Below are 21,103 nucleotides of genomic sequence, written 5' to 3' on the forward strand. Positions count from 1 at the left end.
GCCGCGCCATCTTTTCCAGTTCCGCGCGGATCTCACCGAGGTCGACCCGGAATTGCCCCATAGCCGTATCCACACCGGGGCGCCACGCCGCCAGGTCTTGCACCACCGGCTCCAAGGAGGCAAGCGCAGGCTCCATCTTGGCGACCGCTGGCTCCATGTTCGCGACCGCGGGAGCCATCCGATCCAACGTCTACTGGATCGAGAGGAGGGCCTTGGCAATGCCGCTCTGCTCCGCCGGCTGCTTCCTCCAGCTGCTTCTGGACGTCTGTCCCTGCCATGATCTCCTTCAGGCTATGAAATTTCGGCGCCAAATCGAGCCACGGAAGAGAAATTTGGTGGTGGATTTGGAGGCTCTGATGCCAGATGATACGGATCTCTACTTCTAACGGAGCAGTTGGTAGTCTCGCTTCCAGGTTTTTTTTAGTCCCACCTCCCACGGTTTATTTTGGTACCTCCTCCCACCTCTGACTAAGCCACAACAAATCGAAAAAACCTCCTCCCGAGGCCCGAACCCGCACCTATCCGCATGCGACCCTCAATAGACGTACGAAGGTTAACCTGCGACAAAAAAACCTATGACGGTTAACCAGCGACAGAAAAAGCGTGCGGCCGCACGTAGGAGCGACGAGTGCTGTTATCGAGCGAGGTCTCCCTTCGTGGCCGCCCTACATCCCTGCGCCGCCGCGCTTCAGTCGCTGCCCTCCATCCTCGCCGCCTTCCATCCTGGTCGAGGTCGCCGCCCCGCTTCACTCGCCGTCCTCCATCCGCGTCGATCCTGGACAAGGTCGCCGCGGCCCTCCATCACTTCGCCGCCGCGCTGAACACCTCGACGATCCGGTGCTGGTCCCGATCCGCTCCTCCCCCTCTCCCGAGGATACGCAGCCGCCGCCTTCGCCGGATTCGCCGCCGGCGCCTCGAATACGTCGCCCCGCTCGACATGGATGGCCGCCCCAAGACATGGATAAGCTCTCGTGATCCCCACCCCACCCCTCTCATCCCCTGAATCCATATCCTCCTTCCCGTCTTCATCCCGCCCACGATCTGATCAGGAAGCTGCCCATGATCCGATCCCCTGGTTTCTTATCCGGTTATCCACCTCTCTTGTCTCGCACGGGCGTTCTAGCAACCCCCATCTTCGGTGTGGCGACGATGCTGACGTCGTCGCGGCCTCCCGCAATTCTAGGCTCGGCCTTCCTCGACTCCATGCGCGGCTGACGAGGTGGTCTTCTCCAGAGGTGGTCTGCTCGTGCTCTCCTGGTCCTCCCGAAACGACGAGGGGTAGTGCCGGTCGTGGCTCAGCAGGATAGCATAAGCTTGCCCTTGTTCTTTTGTGTTTGAATCAGATTTGCTGGTTCTTAGTTTTACATGCACCTATCAATCTTTCTTCTGTATGCAGGTTACACACCTGATTATGTTTATGGCGAGGCGCAGGAACAAGAAGAGGCCGAGGAAGTGTGGGCACACGCGAGGAAGGTTCAGCAGGCTGCAGAAGTCGGGCGACGTCCGGAGCGCCGCGCCAACGCATGTGTGCGTGGTCGGTGGGTTGGCCAAGATCTGCATTCTACACATCTTCAAGTATTGTAGTAGTATGCTAATTAGGCTTAAGGCATCTGCGAATGTGACCGACAGGTGGAATACTAGAATGCCTACATAGGGAGCACACTGGATGGGTTAAGGTCAGTCGTTCTAACGAATTCCACCAAGAATTTTCATGAAACCTTCAGAGATTAATTCCTCTTTATTTGGTAAGTTACTTAAATGTGTCACCAGATTAAGTGAACCGCTGACTTAAAGTGTTTCTGTTTGCTTAGATTGATGAGTCAAACAAGAACAATACTTCTCTTAATCAGTTGAGGGGCAGAGTTGTGGTCTTTGATTGTGAAGACGATTGCAACCAAAACTGAGCTACATGGATCTCCACTGCAGGGTCTTGACATTCTGAAAGCAAGGCACTAACTGAACTTCTGTTTTTCATCCTTATATATCTGCAGTAAAAAATAGCAGTTCTAGGTAAGGGAGGTTCTTTGCATTGGTTCCCTTTCTGTATGGTGTTCTTCCATCCATTTCCTTCCTTCTCTATAGTCATGTTTGTTATCAGTTCGATTACTGCGATAGACATGTATATGCGGATTGTGGTATAGTTCTAGGTAAAAATGGAGCAGTTGTTCACTTGTTCTATAACAGTCGAAAGGGATTTCCAGTGAAACTCTAGGTATGTAGCTGTGTTTTATTTTGAACCAGTAATAATACTAGAATGATTTCCTGGCCAGGACAAATTGACGTGTGTGAATACCATTAAACTGCTATGATAAAATATTTAGTCTAATAAGAGTCAAAAAATACGATTTTGGGGAAAGTTTTCATATCCCAATCGTGGTACATTAAGATATTGAGTACCTTATACATGTATTGAGTACCTTACTTTCTTGTTATAGTTGATCTGCTGATGGTGCTTCACTACAAATTACTGGAATTTTGTGGGCACTACTAACGATAATATCATTCTTTCCGCGAGTTGCGGATACAATATTGAAGGTTACAAGTCTATAAATCGGCCGCCTACCCATTTTCTGTTATTTAGTTACCAGTTTAACTCATAAAACTAAAGTATGATTGGTGCTCGAGATAATGTTGTTGCTAAGAATTCGAAGGTACTGCATTTCTCTCATTTTTGTCACCTGGCAAAATGTTCTCCCATTAATAGACTTGTAATTCAGTTTCTGTTGTCACTAGATTTTTTTTGTTAAAATTGTAGTTTGCAAGGAAACTGTAATGTTTGATTTTTTTTAATTTGAGGTAAAGCTAATTGTGTCTTGCATACACTCAGGTTTTTATTTGGGTCTGGTTGAATAACTCATATCAGGCGGCATGGAGCTGATTTGACTCCTAAAGCCAGTAAGAGGGTTCCTTGGATGGTCAATAAGGGGATGATGCCAATTAGTCTGGATTCTGGAACAATGCTAACATTCAAATCCTTGAACTTGTTGGTGCATCCGTGCTTTGAGAAAAAAACAGTTAGGTATGCTTCTCAGTTCTCACTACCTCCGCGTGAAAACCAAAGTTACAAATCCTTATTTGTTATTTCCAACTATATTTTGTGGCTGCTTGGACAATATTTCCGTTGCTAACTTCCTTCCTTTGAATGACTTGCCAATGATCTTTCACAATTTATAGCGTTTTACTTTATTTCTGTAACTGATATCATTTAAATTCAGTTTGTTTTAAAGGTTCACCATGTTTCTTTAACAAAATTTATCCAGTGAATTGGTATGTCTGCTCCACTGGGCAGCAGCTGCAACCTTTCAACTTTGGCTCTTGCACCATTGTTTCATATGTGTATGCTCTATTTTCCTGTCAAGTCATTTGGTCTTTATATTCAGCTTGTGTTTGTCAAGAGCTTATTCGGTCAAAGGTTATAAGAGATATGACATTGCCGCTGTTGCGCTAAGGGATACGGGGTCATGAAAAATCAAGGTTTGTTCGTGTTTCCCACCAATTGTTTTGTTATACACCCTGTTCTTACTACTTGCATGTGACAGCCCGAGCAGCAGGCAAAATTCTATTTCTTCTTCTAGATTGCTATACCATTGTGCAAGAATCAGAATACCAATGCAAATGTGCCTTTTCAGTCCATATTTAACAATGACAAAAAATTATTTTCCTTTTGTTTCCGTTTCACTTGTGTCTGCACCGGAGAATGTTCATCCTTGCCTTCCATCACCGGAGAATATTCATCCTTACCTTCCATCACTTGCTCTACTGTAACAATGCTAATTTCTCTGCCATCTAATTGCTCCATACACTTAGTTTGTTTATATCTAGAGTTCACATAGGGGTCAGTAAACAGATAGTCTTTTTTAATCAAACGGCCATGCAGGTTTGAGCAAGCTCAAAGTAGGCTGGGGGATGACCAATGATTATACTGGTGCTGGTCAAAGCCATATTTTTTATGCAGGTCCTAGCAAGCTCATCGCCCACATAAAATATTCCTTGATGGTGGTCCATATTTTTTGTGCATATTTAGCTCGGTATTCGCCCAAACACTTTAACTTGTATATCATAAGAAAGAAAATGTTCATTTTTTACTCGAGAAGCAGTAAATCTCTTGATTACTAAAATTGTCAGACACCTTTATGATTCAGAAGTATACTTGTCTACGATCACGGCCGCCCGCGCATTCGAGCCACCAGGACCGTTAAGGAGACCTTGCAAGGCAATACTTGGGCGCTGGACTTGGGACCAGTCATTGATTTGCCATGCCTGCAACAGTTTTGGATGCTATGGCCACAGATTGCTGATGTTCAGCTCATGGGAGGAGCAGAGGCCCCCATAAGATGGGCGTGGAAGAGTAGTGGCATGTTCTCCGTTCGCCCTGCATATGCCTCAAAATTCGGAGGAAGCGATGTGGTACCGTACGCGGACGTCACATGGAACTCGAAGGCCGCCCTTCAATGTCGGTTCTTTACTTGGTTAGCCATGTGAAACAGTTGTTGGACGTTCGTTCGACTCACCAAGAGAGGCTTGCCCACCACGACACATGCCCCTTCTATGAAACCGACGAGACCATTAACCATCTTCACATCGAATGCACCTCCACACGATCATCGATCGGTGTCGCATATGGTGTGGTCGGCTGTTGGGAATCCGGACCAAGCTCCCACTGTTGACGATAACTTGGGAAACGAAACGAGGGCCATTATTTTGTTTTTTGCGAAATGAAACGAGGACCATTCTCTCGCTCATCACTTGGGAACTTTGTAAACACCGCAATGCTATTGTCTTTGGCGGAGCAACACTTTGTGTGCTTACGATCATCAAGAAAATTGTGACCGAAGGGAGGACATGGCAGCAAGCCGGGCTACTCAAGGGTAGGTGGTTAGTAGAGAGTAGTCAATCATTGTGGCCGATAGATGGTGGGCTACCGTGTACTAATATATGATTAGCACACTCTCCGTGAAAAAGATGTATATGTATAATCTGGTCTTTTCTCTATTTGTGATTTTCCGCACTAAATTTTTTGTGGACCTTGGATCGTGCCGAGTCGGCTAGAAATGCTATATCATCAGTACCTTAGCTATTATTTTCATTTATTACCAATACATTAAAGACCCAGTTGGTGATGCTATATGCCATTTCTGACCATATGAGCGAACGCACGTGAGGTAAATTGCATGAGTGAGCAGTTCATATTTTTTACATAAAGTCGTATAATTTTTTGATTAGGATACAAGGGTAAATGCGTTGGTTGATTGTGTCAAGAGTTAATAACGAGCATGGTGGTGTATCAGTCGCATGCCCAACACTGGATATGATATTTTTGTTTCCTGGTAATGCTCGACATTAAACTGTATGTCACAACGTGACAATGGCTCATGAGACGTCGGATATGCCTTCTTGGCTCGGGAGCGTCACAGTGCACACCTCGTCGCCCTTGATGGCGGCAACGGATCGAAATGAATACGGGGGAGGGGATCAGTGCGGAGAGCGGGGTAGTTGGCGGGGGATTCCTCTTTAGTGATCCGTCAGGAAGTATGGTGGGAAGGAGAGGGGGCGCCATGGCAAATGTGAGGTCGGCGTCATCCAATTTTTAAGAAGTGGACTCCAGCGAGAAGTGTCTAGCTATGGTGGGAAACCTAGCGGGAAATGGAGGGTCCAACAGGAAGAGAGAAGGGTGCGTCGTTGGGAGGTTTTTTTATGAAACCGTGTTGGAGATAACATGACGGATAGTTCGAACAACCACATTTCTCTCCCAAATATAGGCCGGCTTTCTAGGAGCCCGGACTGTCCATATAGTTCCATTTTGTGGAGCCCGCTAGGCGTCATTTAATGTTCGAACTTGTTCGAATGTATGAGGGAGAAATGAGATTTGACCTTGAAGACGATCCTAATTATTTAGTTGATTCATTTATATGCATTATAGCCCGTAGCAACGCACGGACATTCTACTAGTCTAGATAGTAAGTCGCTCGATTACACTCAATCACACGGAATCAGAGGAATTGTAGCAGTGTATTTAGTCTCAGCAAGAAGGGGATCGGGGAGTGAGAGCCTGGAGGTCGGAGGAGAGATACATCGCCCAACGGCGCCGATATGGTAAGTGATCCAATGATGCCAACCCTAGCGCCGGGCTGCCTTTATATACCTACTTGGTCCACTCTGGGCCTTGCACCAGTGGGTTGGGCTTTGCATTCCTCTTGGTTCTCTCCAGCTGGGCTGGGCTTCTCTGTACGGGGCCCACCATTCCCGTGACACACCATGACGATGACATTTCCATTCACACTACAAGTTGGCACGCTAATCCTCGCCGTGTCGTGCTCACTACTGCTGCTATTGCGTACCAAAACCAAGAAGCATCCCGCCGACCAACGACTCCCGCCCTCGCTGCCGCGCCTGCCGATCGTCGGCAACCTCCACCAACTCGGCGCGCTCCCACACCGCGCCCTGCACGGCGCTCGCCGTGGCGCACGGCCCCGTCATGATGCTCTACCTCGGCCGCGTGCCAACCCTGGTCGTCTCCTCCGCCGACGCGGCGAGGGAAGGGCTGCAGCTGCAGGACCATGCTTTCGCCAACCGGCCGTCACTCGCCATTCCGAGACGTCTCCTCTACGGCTGCACCGACATCGCCTTCGCGCCCCACGGCGCCTACTGGCGCGGCGTGCGCAAGCTCGCTGTGCTCCACCTCCTGAGCCCCGGCAGGGTGCGCGCCTACCGCGGCGTGCGCGAGGAGGAGGTGGCGAAGCTCGTCCGGAGGGTGGAGGAGGAACGAGCGCACGGCGGCGGCGTGGTGCGGCTCAGCGAACTCCTGGGCGGCTTCGCCAAGGATGTGAACGGGCGGATCGTGCTCGGGGTGCGCGCCTCGGGCGCAGCCGGGTGGCGTGCCAAGGTGGACGCGCTGCTGGAGGAGGCCAACGCGCTCCTCGGGGCGTTCCACGTCGGCGACTACTTCCCGTGGCTGGCGTGGGTGGCCGCCGTCGACGGGACGGACGCCAAGGTGAGCAGGGCGTTCGAGAGGATCGATCGGATCCTCGAGGAGATCGTCGACGTTGCCGCGACCACCGGCGTGGGAGGTTGCCGTCGCGAGGACGAGGCGTTCGTGCATGTGTTGCTGTCGCTTCAGAGAGAATCGAGCGAGACAGGGTTTCGCTTGAGCAGGGACAACGTCAAGGCACTACTAGAGGTAAAACTTCATGCATGATCCACAAGCTTCACGTGACAAAACTCGTTATAACCACGGAAAATCACAGTAAATTGGTGAATATCGGCTTCTTAGAGAAAGAAAAGCAATTTTGGTAAGTCTTAGTCGACTAAGACTTTGTTATGTCTCAGTCGATATTATCTTCCTTTGATTTTGCATGAAGATTCGTGAAAAAAGTTCTTCTCAGTTTGTCTTTCTTCTTCTCATATGCTATATCACTTGACTGAGACTTCGTTAAGTCTCAGCCGACTGAGACCTAGCCACACCCAAAGAAAACATGCTGCTGATGTCGGAGGGCATGCAACTATATTTTTGAAAAGGAAAAGTTGGCATGCGAATATTGAGCAATAATTAGGAAAGCCATTGTTTGCCTATTTTAGGAAATTGATGAATCGTGCTACCTTGCAGACATTAAGCACTCAAACCAAGTCATGTCATTCACAGTCTTGCGGCAAACATCCCATTCAATCATATCATTGTCATGATTAATGTAGTGGACCTGGGCACCATTTTGTTGTGGCCAAAAATGGTTCATGCCTTTACATTTCTCTTGATCAACACATTCTAAGAATCGTGCTTGCATTCCAACATGCACGTAGGGATTTCGTTTTCTAACTCTTGGATAAACATGGACAGGATTTGTTCGTAGCAGGGACAGACTCGACCATCATCGTCCTCGAATGGGTCATGGCCGAGCTTCTCCGCAACAAGCCAGTGATGCAGAAGCTACAACAAGAAATCAGGCGCCACTATACCAAGACTAGTCACTTACTAATGATTACTGAGCAAGACCTTCCAGTGATGGAGTACCTTAGGGCCGTTATCAAGGAGACGATGCGGTTGCACCCACCGGGGCCTCTTCTTGTTCCCCGTGAGTCTATGCAACACGCGAGGGTCCAAGACTATCACGTCCCTAATGGGACTCGGGTCATTGTGAATGCATGGGCCATCGGGAGAGACCCTGCAGCATGGGAGCATGTCGAAGAGTTCTGGCCGGAGCGGTTTATCAACAGCATGGTGGACTTTCGCGGGCAACATTCCCAACTGATACCTTTCGGTGCAGGTAGGAGGATGTGCCCCGGGATAGGGTTCACAACCACTGTCGTGGAGCTCACGCTTGCTAACCTTGTGGGGCACTTCGACTGGGCGATTCCACCGTCAGTGGTGGTGGATATGGAAGAGGCGCCAGGAATCACGTCACGAAAGAGGGTGCCAATTTACGCCGTGGCGACAGTGGCACTTCATGAGTAACCTAGGTTACATATGCACCAATGTTGTTGAATATGTTCAATTATATTTTTACGTGTAGATTAGATGTTAGATTTGTGCTTGGAGTACAACACTATGAGTAACCCACAGTAATAGGTTACATGCGTTATTGTTGTTCATACGTGAGTTGGTTATATGTTGGACCTTTTCTTCGCCATATGTAATTACATGTTAGACTTGCGTGTGGGTAGGATGTTGTTGAGATAACATATGTGTATGTTGTTGAAAATGTGTTGAATATGTGTGTACATGTGCAGATGTGTTGGCTATATGCTGGATCTTTTTGTAGTGGTTGCATGTTGGACTTGTGTGTGGGTAGGATGATAGAGTGTTGAAGTAGGACATTTGTATCATAGATCTCCTATGTACAATAAGGGGGGCACACTAGCCTAGAACACATAATTGCAACACTCACAAGGGCAAGTTGTGGTTTGAACCAGCACCCTGTGTCATGAGTGTAGCAGTAACGAAAAGGAATATATGCCAGTCATATCCAACAAATCTTTATGCATCGTATCATCTCGTACTATGATTGATCGGTCCTTACTTATCAATAGATCATTACCGCATGCCCGAAAAATATATGTCTTGTTTAGGCATTGGGTATTGTAGTATATGTAACGAAATTGATCAAGCCACACAAAGATCTAGCCAGGCAAAGTTGTCGTCGCCGAACATGATAAGATCTGCAAGACCGCGCAAATGGCTAGGCACAGACATATTCGAAGCTTTGCCAGGACCAGATATTTTGGTAGCTGCCATCGTTTATCTTCATGGTCGGGTGGTGTCAGTGGAGAGAAGGATCTCTAAGTGGAGGAGATCTGAGGGGAGAGAATAGGAAGGCCACCGGACCGCTACCGTCGCCGTCGGGTGCAGCGCTCAAGGGGGAAGGAGCGGACGACGTCGCTCTTGATCGTCGGACAAATAGCCTCCGAGGTTGTGGGCTTCTACCAAGTGCCACCGCTTCTTAGTCCATTCGTTGCGACTCGCGAGAGCGACCGAGACAGGGATTTCCTACGGTTGGGGAACGCAGTAATTTCAAAAAAAAATCCTATGATCACACAAGATCTATGTGATGCATAGCAACGAGAGGGGAGAGTGTTGTCTACATACCCTCGTAGACCGTAAGAGGAAGCGTCAAGTGACGCGGTTGATGTAGTCGAACGTCTTCGCGATCCAACCGATCCTAGTACTGAAAGTACGGCACCTCCGCGATCTGCACACGTTCAGCTCGGTGACGTCCCAAGAACTCTCGATCCAGCTGAGTGTCGAGGGAGAGCTTCGTTAGCACGACGGCGTGATGACGGTGTTGATGAAGTTACCGACGCAGGGCTTCGCCTAAGCACTACAACAATATGACCGAGGTGGAATATGTGGAGGGGGGCACCGCACACGGCTAAGACAATGATCAACTTGTGTGTCTATGGGGTGCCCCCTCCCTCGTATATAAAGGAGTGGAGGAGGGGGAGGGTCGGCCCTCTATGGCGCGCCCAAGGGGGGAGTCGTACTCCCAGTGGGAGTAGGATTCCCCCTTTCCCTTGTTGGAGTAGGAGAGAAGGAAGGGCGAGAGAGGGAAGGAAAGGGGGGGGGCAGGGGGCGGCCCCCACCCAATTCAGATTGGGCTAGGGGGGCGCGCCCTCCACCTTGGCCTCCCTATCCTCTATTCCAATAAGGCCCAATAAGGCCCATATACTCCCCGGGGGGTTCCGGTAACCTCCTGGTACTCCGGTAAATGCCCGAACTCACTCGGAACCATTCCGATGTCCAAACATAGGCTTCCAATATATCGATCTTTATGTCTCGACCATTTCGAGACTCCTCGTCATGCCCGTGATCACATCCGGGACTCCGAACAACCTTCGGTACATCAAAACACATAAACTCATAATACCGATCGTCACAGAAACTTTAAGCGTGCAGACCCTACGGGTTCGAGAACTATGTAAACATGACCGAGACTCATCTCCGGTCAATAACCAATAGCGGAACTTGGATCTTCATATTGGTTCCTACATATTCTACGAAGATCTTTATCGGTCAAACCGCTCAACAACATACGCTGTTCCCTTTGTCATCGGTATGTTACTTGCCCGAGATTCGATCGTCGGTATCTCAATACCTAGGTCAATCTCGTTATCGGCAAGTCTCTTTACTCGTTCCTTAATGCATCATCCCGCAACTAACTCATTAGTCACATTTCTTGCAAGGCTTATAGTGATGTGCATTACCGAGAGGGCCCAGAGATACCTCTTCGACAATCAGAGTGACAAATCCTAATCTCGATCTATGCCAACTCAACAAACACCATTGGAGACACCTGTAGAGCACCTTTATAATCACCCAGTTACGTTGTGACATTTGGTAGCACACAAAGTGTTCTTCTGGTAATCGGGAGTTGCATAATCTCATAGTCATAGGAACATGTATAAGTCATGAAGAAAGCAATATCAACATACTAAACGATCAAGTGCTAAGCTAACGGAATGGGTCAAGTCAATCACATCATTCTCTAATGATGTGATCCCGTTCATCAAATGACAACTCATGTCTATGGCTAGGAAACTTAACCATCTTTGATCAACGAGCTAGTCAAGTAGAGGCATACTAGTGACACTCTGTTTGTCTATGTATTCACACATGTATCAAGTTTCCGGTTAATACAATTCTAGCATGAATAATAAACATTTATCATGATATAAGGAAAAATAAATAACAACTTTATTATTGTCTCAGGGGCATATTTCCTTCAGTCTCCCACTTGCACTAGAGTCAATAATCTAGATTACACAGCAATGATTCTAACACCCATGGAGTCTTGGTGCTGATCATGTTTTGCTCATGAGAGAGGCTTAGTCAACGGGTCTCCAACATTCAGATCCGTATGTATCTTGCAAATCTCTATGTCTCCCTCCTTCACTTGATCGCGGATTAAATTGAAGCGTCTCTTGATGTGCTTGGTTCTCTTGTGAAATCTGGATTCCATTGCCAAGGCAATTGCACCAGTATTGGCACAAAAGATTTTCATTGGACCCGATGAACTAGGTACGACACCTAGATCGGATATGAACTCCTTCATCCAGACTCCTTCATTTGCTGCTTCCGAAGCAGCTATGTTCTCCGCTTCACACGTAGATCCCGCCACGATGCTTTGCTTAGAACTGCACCAACTGACAGCTCCACCGTTCAATAAAAACACGTATCCGGTTTGTGACTTTGAGTCACCCGGATCAGTGTCAAAGCTTGCATCGACGTAACCATTTACGACGAGCTCTTTGTCACCTCCATAAACGAGAAACATATCCTTAGTCCTTTTCAGGTATTTTAGGATGTTCTTGACCACTGTCCAGTGATCCACTCCTGGATTACTTTGGTACCTCCCTGCTAAACTAATAGCAAGGTACACATCAGGTCTGGTACACAACATTGCATACATGATAGAACCTATGGCTGAAGCATAGGGAATGACTTTCATTTTCTCTCTATCTTCTGCAGTGGTCGAGCATTGAGTCTGACTCAATTTTACACCTTGTAACACAGGCAAGAACCCTTTCTTTGCTTGATCCATTTTGAACTTCTTCAAAACTTTATTAAGGTATGTGCTTTGTGAAAGTCCAATTAAGCGTCTTGATCTATCTCTATAGATCTTAATGCCCAATATATAAGCAGCTTCACCGAGGTCTTTCATTGAAAAACTCTTATTCAAGTATCCTTTTATGCTATCCAGAAATTCTATATCATTTCCAATCAACAATATGTCATCAACATATAATATTAGAAATGCTACAGAGCTCCCACTCACTTTCTTCTAAATACAGGCTTCTCCAAAAGTCTGTATAAAACCATATGCTTTGATCACACTATCAAAACGTTTATTCCAACTCCACGATGCTTGCACCAGTCCATAAATGGATCGCTGGAGCTTGCACACTTTGTTAGCATCCTTTGGATCGATAAAACCTTCAGGTTGCATCATATACAACTCTTCTTTCAGAAATCCATTCAGGAATACAGTCTTTACATCCATTTGCCAAATTTCATAATCATAAAATGCAGCAATTGCTAACATGATTCGGACGGACTTAAGCATCGCTACTGGTGAGAAGGTCTCATCGTAGTCAACTCCTTAAACTTGTCGAAAACCTTTCGCAACAAGTCGAGCTTTGTACGTAGTAACATTACCATCAGCGTCAGTCTTCCTCTTGAAGATCCATTTATTCTCTATGGCTTGCCGATCATCGGACAAGTCCACCAAAGTCCACACTTTGTTCTCATACATGCATCCCATCTCAGATTTCATGGCCTCAAGCCATTTCGCGGAATCTGGGCTCATCATCGCTTCCTCATAGTTCGTAGGTTCGTCATGGTCAAGTAACATGATCTCCAGAACCATATTATCGTTCCACTTGGTGCGGATCTTACTCTGATTGACCTACGAGGTTCGGTAGTAACTTGATCTGAAGTTACATGATCATCATCATTAGCTTCCTCACTAATTGGTGTAGGAACCGCACTAACTGATTTCTGTGATGAACTACTTTCCAATAATGGAGCAGGTACAGTTACCTCATCAAGTTCTACTTTCCTCCCACTCACTTCTTTCAAGAGAAACTCCTTCTCTAGAAAGGATCCATTCTTAGCAACATATGTTTTGCCTTCGGATCTGTGATAGAAGGTGTACCCAACAGTCTCCTTTGGGTATCCTATGAAGACACATTTGTCCAATTTAGGTTCGAGCTTATTAGGTTGAAGCTTTTTCACATAAGCATCGCAGCCCCAAACTTTAAGAAACGACAACTTTGGTTTCTTTCCAAACCACAGTTCATAAGGTGTCATCTCAACAGATTTAGATGGTGTCCTATTTAATGTGAATGCAGCCGTCTCTAAAGCATAACCCCAAAACGATAGCGGTAAATCAGTAAGAGACATCATATATCGCACCATATCTAATAAAGTACGGTTACGACGTTCGGACACACCATTACGCTGTGGTGTTCTGGGTGGCATGAGTTGTGAAACTATTCCGCATTCTTCAAATGAAGACCAAAGTCATAACTCAAATATTCTCCTCCATGATCAGATCGTAGAAACTTTATTTTCTTGTTACGATGATTTTCCACTTCACTCTGAAATTCTTTGAACTTTTCAAATGTTTCAGACTTATATTTCATTAAGTAGATATACCCATATCTGCTCAAATCATCTGTGAAGGTGAGAAAATAACGATACCCGTCGAGAGCCTCAATATTCATCGGACCACATACATCAGTATGTATGATTTCCAACAAATCTGTTGCTTGCTCCATTGTTCCGAAGAACGGAGTTTTAGTCATCTTGCCCATGAGGCATGGTTCGCAAGTACCAAGTGATTCATAATCAAGTGAATCCAAAAGTCCATCAAAATGGAGTTTCTTCATGCGCTTTATACCAATATGACCCAAACAGCAGTGCCACAAATAAGTTGCATTATCATTATCAACTCTGCATCTTTTGGCTTCAATATTATGAATATGTGTGTCACTACTATCGAGATTCAGTAAAAATAGACCACTCTTCAAGGGTGCATGACCATAAAAGATATTACTCATATAAATAAAACAACCATTATTCTCTGATTTAAATGAATAACCGTCTCGCATCAAACAAGATACAAATATAATGTTCATGCTTAACGCTGGCACCAAATAACAATTATTCAGGTCTAAAACTAATTCCGAAGGTAGATGTAGAGGTAGCGTGCCGACGGCGATCACATCGACTTTGGAACCATTTCCCACGCGCATCGTCACCTCGTCCTTAGCCAATCTTCGCTTAATCCATAGTCCCTGTTTCGAGTTGCAAATATGAGCAACAGAACCAGTATCAAATAACCAGGCACTACTGCGAGCATTAGTAAGGTACACATCAATAACATGTATATCACATATACCTTTGTTCACCTTACCATCCTTCTTATTCGCCAAATACTTGGGGCAGTTCCGCTTCTAGTGATCAGTCCCTTTGCAGTAGAAGCACTCAGTCTCGGGCTTAGGTCCAGACTTGGGCTTCTTCACTTGAGCAGCAACTTGCTTGCCGTTCTTCTTGAAGTTCCCCTTCTTCCCTTTACCCTTTTTCTTGAAACTGGTGGTCTTGTTGACCATCAACACTTGATGCTCTTTCTTGATTTCTACCTCCGTAGCCTTTAGCATTGAGAAGACCTCGGGAATTGTCTTATCTATCCCTTGCATATTATAGTTCATCACGAAGCTCTTGTAGCATGGTGGCAGTGATTGAAGAATTCTGTCAATGACACTATCATCAGGAAGATTAACTCCCAGTTGAATAAAGTGATTGTTATACCCAGACATTTTGAGTATATGTTCACTGACAGAACTATTCTCCTCCATTTTGCAGCTGTAGAACTTATTGGAGACTTCATATCTCTCAATCCGGGCATTTGCTAGAAATATTAACTTCAACTCCTGGAACATCTCATATGCTACATGACATTCAAAGAGTCGTTCAAGACCCGGTTCTAAGCTGTAAAGTATGGCACATTGAACTATCGAGTAGTCATCAGCTTTGCTCTGCCAGACGTTCATAACATCTGGCGTTGCTCCTACAGTGGGTTTGGCACCTAGCGGTGCTTCCAGGGCGTAATTCTTCTGTGCAGCAATGAGGATAGTCCTCAAGTTACGGACCCAGTCCGTGTAGTTGCTACCATCATCTTTCAACTTAGCTTTCTCTAGAAACGCATTAAAATTCAACGGAACAACAGCACGGGCCATCTATCTACAACAACATAGACATGCAAAATACTATCAGGTACTAAGTTCATGATAAATCAAAGTTCAGTTAATCATATTACTTAAGAACTCCCTCTAATCATCTAAGTGATCACGTGATTCAAATCAACTAAACCATGTCCGATCATCATGTGAGATGGAGTAGTTTTTAATGGTGAACATCACTAGTTTGATCATATCTACTATATTATTCATGCTCGACCTTTCGGTCTCAGTGTTCCGAGGCCATATCTGCGTATGCTAGGCTCGTCAAGTTTAACCCGAGTATTCTGCATGTGCAAAACTGGCTTGCACCCATTGTATGTGAACGTAGAGCTTATCACACCCGATCATCACATGGTGTCTCGGCACGATGAACTTTCGCAATGGTGCGTACTCAGGGAGAACACTTGTACCTTGGAATTTAGTGAGAGATCATCTTATAAAGCTACCGTCAATCAAAGCAAAATAAGATGCATAAAAGATAAACATCACATGCAATCAATATAAGTGATATGATATGGCCATCATCATCTTGTGCCTTTGATCTCCATCTCCAAAGCACCGTCATGATCACCATCGTTACCGGCTTGACAACTTGATCTCCATCGAAGCATCGTTGTCGTCTTGCCAACTATTGCTTCTACGACTGTCGCTACCGCTTAGTGATAAAGTAAAGCAATTACATGGCGATTGCATTTCATACAATAAAGCGACAACCATATGGCTCCTGCCAGTTGCCGATAACTCCGTTACAAAACATGATCATCTCATACAATAAAATTTAGCATCATGTCTTGACCATATCACATCACAACATGCCCTGCAAAAACAAGTTAGACGTCCTCTACTTTGTTGTTGCAAGTTTTACGTGGCTGCTACGGGCTGAGCAAGAACCATTCTTACCTACGCATCAAAACCACAAGGATTTTTCGTCAAGTATGTGATGTTTTAACCATCAACAAGGATCGGGCGTAGCCACACTCGATCCAACTAAAGTTGGAGAAACTGACACCCGCCAGCCATTTGTGTGCGAAGCACGTCGGTAGAATCAGTCTCGCGTAAGCGTACGCGTAATGTCGGTCCTGGCCGCTTCATCCAACAATACCGCCGAATCAAAGTATGACATGATGGTAAGCAGTATGACTATTATCTCCCACAACTCATTTGTGTTCTACTCATGCATATAACATCTACGCATAAACCTGGCTCGGATGCCACTGTTGGGGAACGCAGTAATTTCAAAAAAATTCCTACGATCACGCAAGATCTATGTGATGCATAGACCCGAGAGGGAAGAGTGTTGTCTACGTACCCTCATAGACCGTAAGCGGAAGCGTCAAGTGACGCGGTTGATGTAGTCGAACGTCTTCGCGATCCAATCGATACTAGTATCGAAAGTACGGCACCTCCGCGATTTGCACACGTTCAGCTCGGTGACGTCCCACGAACTCTCGATCCAGCTGAGTGTCGAGGGAGAGCTTCGTCAGCACGACGGCGTGATAACGGTGTTGATGAAGTTACCGACGCAGGGCTTTGCCGAAGCACTACAACGATATGACCGAGGTGGAATATGTGGAGGGGGGCACCGCACACGGCTAAGACAATGTCAACTTGTGTGTCTATGGGGTGCCCCCCTCCCCCGTATATAAAGGAGTGGAGGAGGGGGAGGGTCGGCACTCTATGGTGCGCCCGAGGGGGGAGTCCTACTCCCAGTGGGAGTAGGATTCCCCCTTTCCCTTGTTGGAGAAGGAGAGAAGGAAGGGGGAGAGAGGGAAGGAAAGGGGGGCCACCCAATTCGGATTGTGCTAGGGGGGGCGCGCCCTCCACCTTGGCCTCCCTCTCCTCTATTCCACTAAGGCCAATAAGGCCCATATACTCCCCGGGGGGTTCCGGTAACCTCCTGGTACTCCGGTAAATGCCCGAACTCACTCGGAACCATTCCGATGTCTAAACATAGGCTTTCAATATATCAATATTTATGTCTCGACCATTTCGAGACTCCTTGTCATGCTCGTGATCACATCCGGGACTCCGAACAACCTTCGGTACATCAAAACACATAAACTCATAATACCGATCGTCACAGAACTTTAAGCGTGCAGACCCTACGGGTTCGAGAACTATGTAGACATGACCGAGACTCCTCTCCGGTCAATAACCAATAGCAAAATCTGGATGCTCATATTGGTTCCTACATATTCTACGAAGATCTTTATCGGTCAAACCGCACAACAACATACGTTGTTTCCTTTGTCATCGGTATGTTACTTGCCCGAGATTCGATCGTCGGTATCTCAATACCTAGTTCAATCTCGTTACCGGCAAGTCTCTTTACTCGTTCCGTAATGCATCATCCCGCAACTAACTCATTAGTCACATTGCTTGCAAGGCTTATAGTGATGTGCATTACCGAGAGGGCCCAGAGATACCTCTCCAACAATCGGAGTGACAAATCCTAATCTCGATCTATGCCAACTCAACAAACACCATCGGAGACACCTGTAGAGCACCTTTACAATCACCCAGTTACGTTGTGACGTTTGGTAGCACACAAAGTGTTCCTCCGGTAATCGGGAGTTGCATAATCTCATAATCATAGAAACATGTATAAGTCATGAAGAAAGCAATAGCAGGTTTCAAAATATCCGCTCCACTTTATTGATTAACGTTCATATGGATCTAATTTACATCTGGGGTTGGAGAAGCCACACATGGCGCCCATCTGACAACCCTAGAGTGAATTTTGTGAGGCTATGTGCCTCAAAATTTGTACTTCTACCTTTGAAGTTGAAAGAGCAGGTTTCAAATTAGCCGCAATGAACTTAATATGTTTTACATTGATGCCATGCATTCCTCATGTTCCATTATGAATATCCTCCACCACTGCTTTGCAATCCGAAGCCACCAAAATTTTGGAGATGTTGCCATCTAGAGCTACGCCACTGCAGTTGTTTCTAGTTAGCTTATTGGCCAACTGGGCCACAATATATAGATCTGTGATGAATTCTTGGCGGCTCTGGTCTTGCCTGGTTTTTGCTCCATGTTGCTCTCTCAAGCTCTTCCCTTCCCCCTCCTTTCCGTGAAATTTTCGCTATGTCGCCTTATTCAAGTTTTGGATCACTATAACAGGACATGGATTCAAATCGGTAACTTCCTTGCCAAAACAGACTATTCCCACCTCCTATCCAAATAACACAATGGCACTCGGACTGAATTCAGTTAGGTACTAGTATAGTACAATACAACACAGTAAGTACAACAATTTTGTGAAATGGGATAACTGGCGCTCAGCTCTCGACCCAACCACACAACTAAGCCGGCAACACCACCACCTCGACACCTAATTTCGCCGCCACCTTCTCCGTAGGGTCACCATCTCCATCGTCCTCTATGGCAGCTCTGGCATGCTGCTCTTGTTTCCCAGTGAAAACTCGTGGGATCTTCATCCTCCTTACCTGTTCGACCACAACATGCAGGATGCTCGCCTTGTATGTAATCCAGCCGACAAGGCAAGCTCCGATCAACACGGGCAGGCCGCTCCCCACCTGGATTGCAAATCTTAGTATTAGACTATTAGTTCATTCTTCAGCTATTGCTTGATCAAACAAGGGAAACAACCATGGACCTTACCAAATGGAGAATCTTCTCTGCATCCCATGGGCTTTCTGTTTTTCCAACAGAGTAGACGAATCGGTAGATGGCGATGATTGTGTCGGCCAACATAATGAGCAGATCGCGGAGCAAGTTTTTAGGGCCTCCATCCTCGTTTATCTATGCCACGATTTAGTGTAACAAATTCAATATTTACCTCTTGCATTTCTCATGTACATTATATATAGGCTGTCCCTTATCTTGCACTCATGTGCATATGCACTACATTTATCTTATACCTTGCTGTGTACCAACAGGCCGGCCTCAAGAGAGACTATGCAAATGTAGATCGTGTGTACCACAGAAGTATGCCAAGCATGGTCCTTTGGGATTACCATCCCGCGACAAAGCAATGACGCTCCAGCGGCCACAAATATTGCCTTACCCACCATCTGTAAAATTTGAGTACAGTTTTGATCCATGTGCCATGTGGTAAAAAAGATTGAGTATAGCTGATATAGTTATGTCAATCAAACTGAGTATGAATTCTACTTAGCTATGAGAATTTTGAAAGGTTAAAACAGAAGTCATATATTGACAGCAGCAAATTTTGTTGGTGTCTGAAAAATTATATGTTTGTAGAAGAGAAAAATAATGTGGTAATTAAGTGGGTTTACATACTGATACTCGTATATGGCATCATTCAAGTATTGTCAAGTATTGTGTAAACCTTACCCTGATCCTGACCCAAGCTTTGAGATTCTTGTCGAGATGATGTGTGATAGCACATGAGTGAAGAGAGAACCCCAATAAGCAGACGTACCCAAACACCCCAGACCCCTCGGTGTGAGTAGCATGATACGTAGCGACGAACAGCTTGAAACAGCTGATCGATTTATCTATCACCACCAAATTGTGGAATACTAACTCGCCAGCACCATTATATTCTGAATCGGCGAACCTGAAAGACGTGCAAGAAATGGTGCCATTAGCGTTGTGCGTGTCGAAAGAAAAGAAAAAGGCTTCCTATAAAATTGGCGATTGGGCAATTACTTGGGGGAAAAAACTCGTGGAATGGTTTGTACTTACATCTGTGTGATGCGAAGCGCAATGGTGAAGATGTCGACCATCAAGTTCATGGTCGTATAGGCAACGGCTTGAGCTCCAGCTCCGGCGCCCGCCATTTCTAGCTGATGTGTTTGAGCGGAGCAAATTCTTACTGAGGAGAGGAGAGTGGAGAAAAGCAATGAGGGAAAGGCCTATTTTTTGTAACTGCGGGACGGCAGCTATATATATGGGCTCAAGGGGTCACTGTCCTGAAATTTTTATGTTGCTTGACCAGACCACAAGTCCATTTTCTTCCCGCGTCCTCGTATTATTAAACCGCCGTTGTTATGTGCTGACCCAAGCCGGCCGTCAAATGCTGGGCGCTAATTGGTGGGCGTTGCATGCCAGCTCGTGCCAGCATTCCATATGTACTTTTAGAAATTTGACATGCCGTCGCTCTGACCTAAAAAAAATATCCCCGCGTTGCCGGCGTTTCATCTTTGCGACACTGGTGTCCACGTTTCGAGATTGCTTCGCCACCAGGTCGGAAACGAGGATTTTAAGATTTCGAACTCTGGAATTAGCGGCACCTGCCAAACACAGTGATGTCTCGAAATTGACCGTAGGAGGAGTTCTTTATTTTCTCCTCTGAAGTCGGAACTCACCATGAGGCCCTTGCCCATATGGCATTCCAATAGAATTCTATTATTAAAATAAAAACTAAGGTGAACCACTTAACATGAAACTCTCCCGGCTCCCTCCCCTGGGTACACAGGCCGCGGCTTCTCTCTCCTCCACCCTAGTTTCCCCCTTTGCCGTCACTGGTGGGACCTGATCATTTTCTTTGTTGAAGGCGCTTTTGAAGAACTCGCTCACTCATCTCAGGGTTGTGGACACATTGGCAGTGGAGGTCAAGTTGGTCGGTGTCGGAATTGTTGTTCTTTTCTCTTTTTCGTTATCTGAGTATTTGAACGGTTGCCCTTAATCAATCGGGCGATTGTGGTTTCCTGCCTAGTTTCCCTCATATATCTGTCTGCTCAGCATTTTTGTTTTTCTATCTTAATAAAATCGGCAAAGCTCATGCCTTGCATGTCAAACAATACTCCCTCTGTTCCTTTATGTAAGGTGTATTATTTTCGGCACGGTAACCAAGGTACATAATTATAGACATGTTACGACGAAATTACCCTTGGCAAATTTGTTGGTTAGTGGCAAGTAAATCAGTTAGTCCAGGAAA

General features: G+C 46.0%; 2 protein-coding genes, 1 long non-coding RNA gene and 1 pseudogene across 3 annotated transcripts in view; 2 read left to right on the forward strand and 2 right to left on the reverse strand.

Moving 5' to 3' along the window:
- Positions 1–21,103, reverse strand: part of LOC147961658 (uncharacterized) — a 62,346-nt gene that overhangs the window by 19,911 nt on the left and 21,332 nt on the right. The window lies entirely within an intron of this gene.
- LOC147961659 (uncharacterized) lies at positions 617–5,038 on the forward strand. Its single transcript, XR_015611917.1, has 3 exons — positions 617–1,676; positions 1,812–2,010; positions 2,828–5,038. It is a non-coding gene; the product is annotated as an uncharacterized LOC147961659 (long non-coding RNA).
- LOC125528851 (cytochrome P450 71A1-like) lies at positions 6,295–8,694 on the forward strand. The gene is made up of 2 exons (XM_048693279.2): positions 6,295–7,177; positions 7,832–8,694. The coding sequence occupies exons 1-2, from the start codon at positions 6,476–6,478 to the stop codon at positions 8,444–8,446; spliced, it is 1,317 nt and encodes a 438-aa protein (XP_048549236.2). The 5' UTR covers positions 6,295–6,475; the 3' UTR covers positions 8,447–8,694.
- On the reverse strand, positions 18,617–20,003 carry LOC147961660 (uncharacterized; annotated as a pseudogene).

Source organism: Triticum urartu, chromosome 7A (genome assembly GCF_056163025.1).
Source record: "Triticum urartu cultivar PI428250 chromosome 7A, HENAU_Tu73, whole genome shotgun sequence".
Lineage (NCBI taxonomy): Eukaryota > Viridiplantae > Streptophyta > Magnoliopsida > Poales > Poaceae > Triticum > Triticum urartu.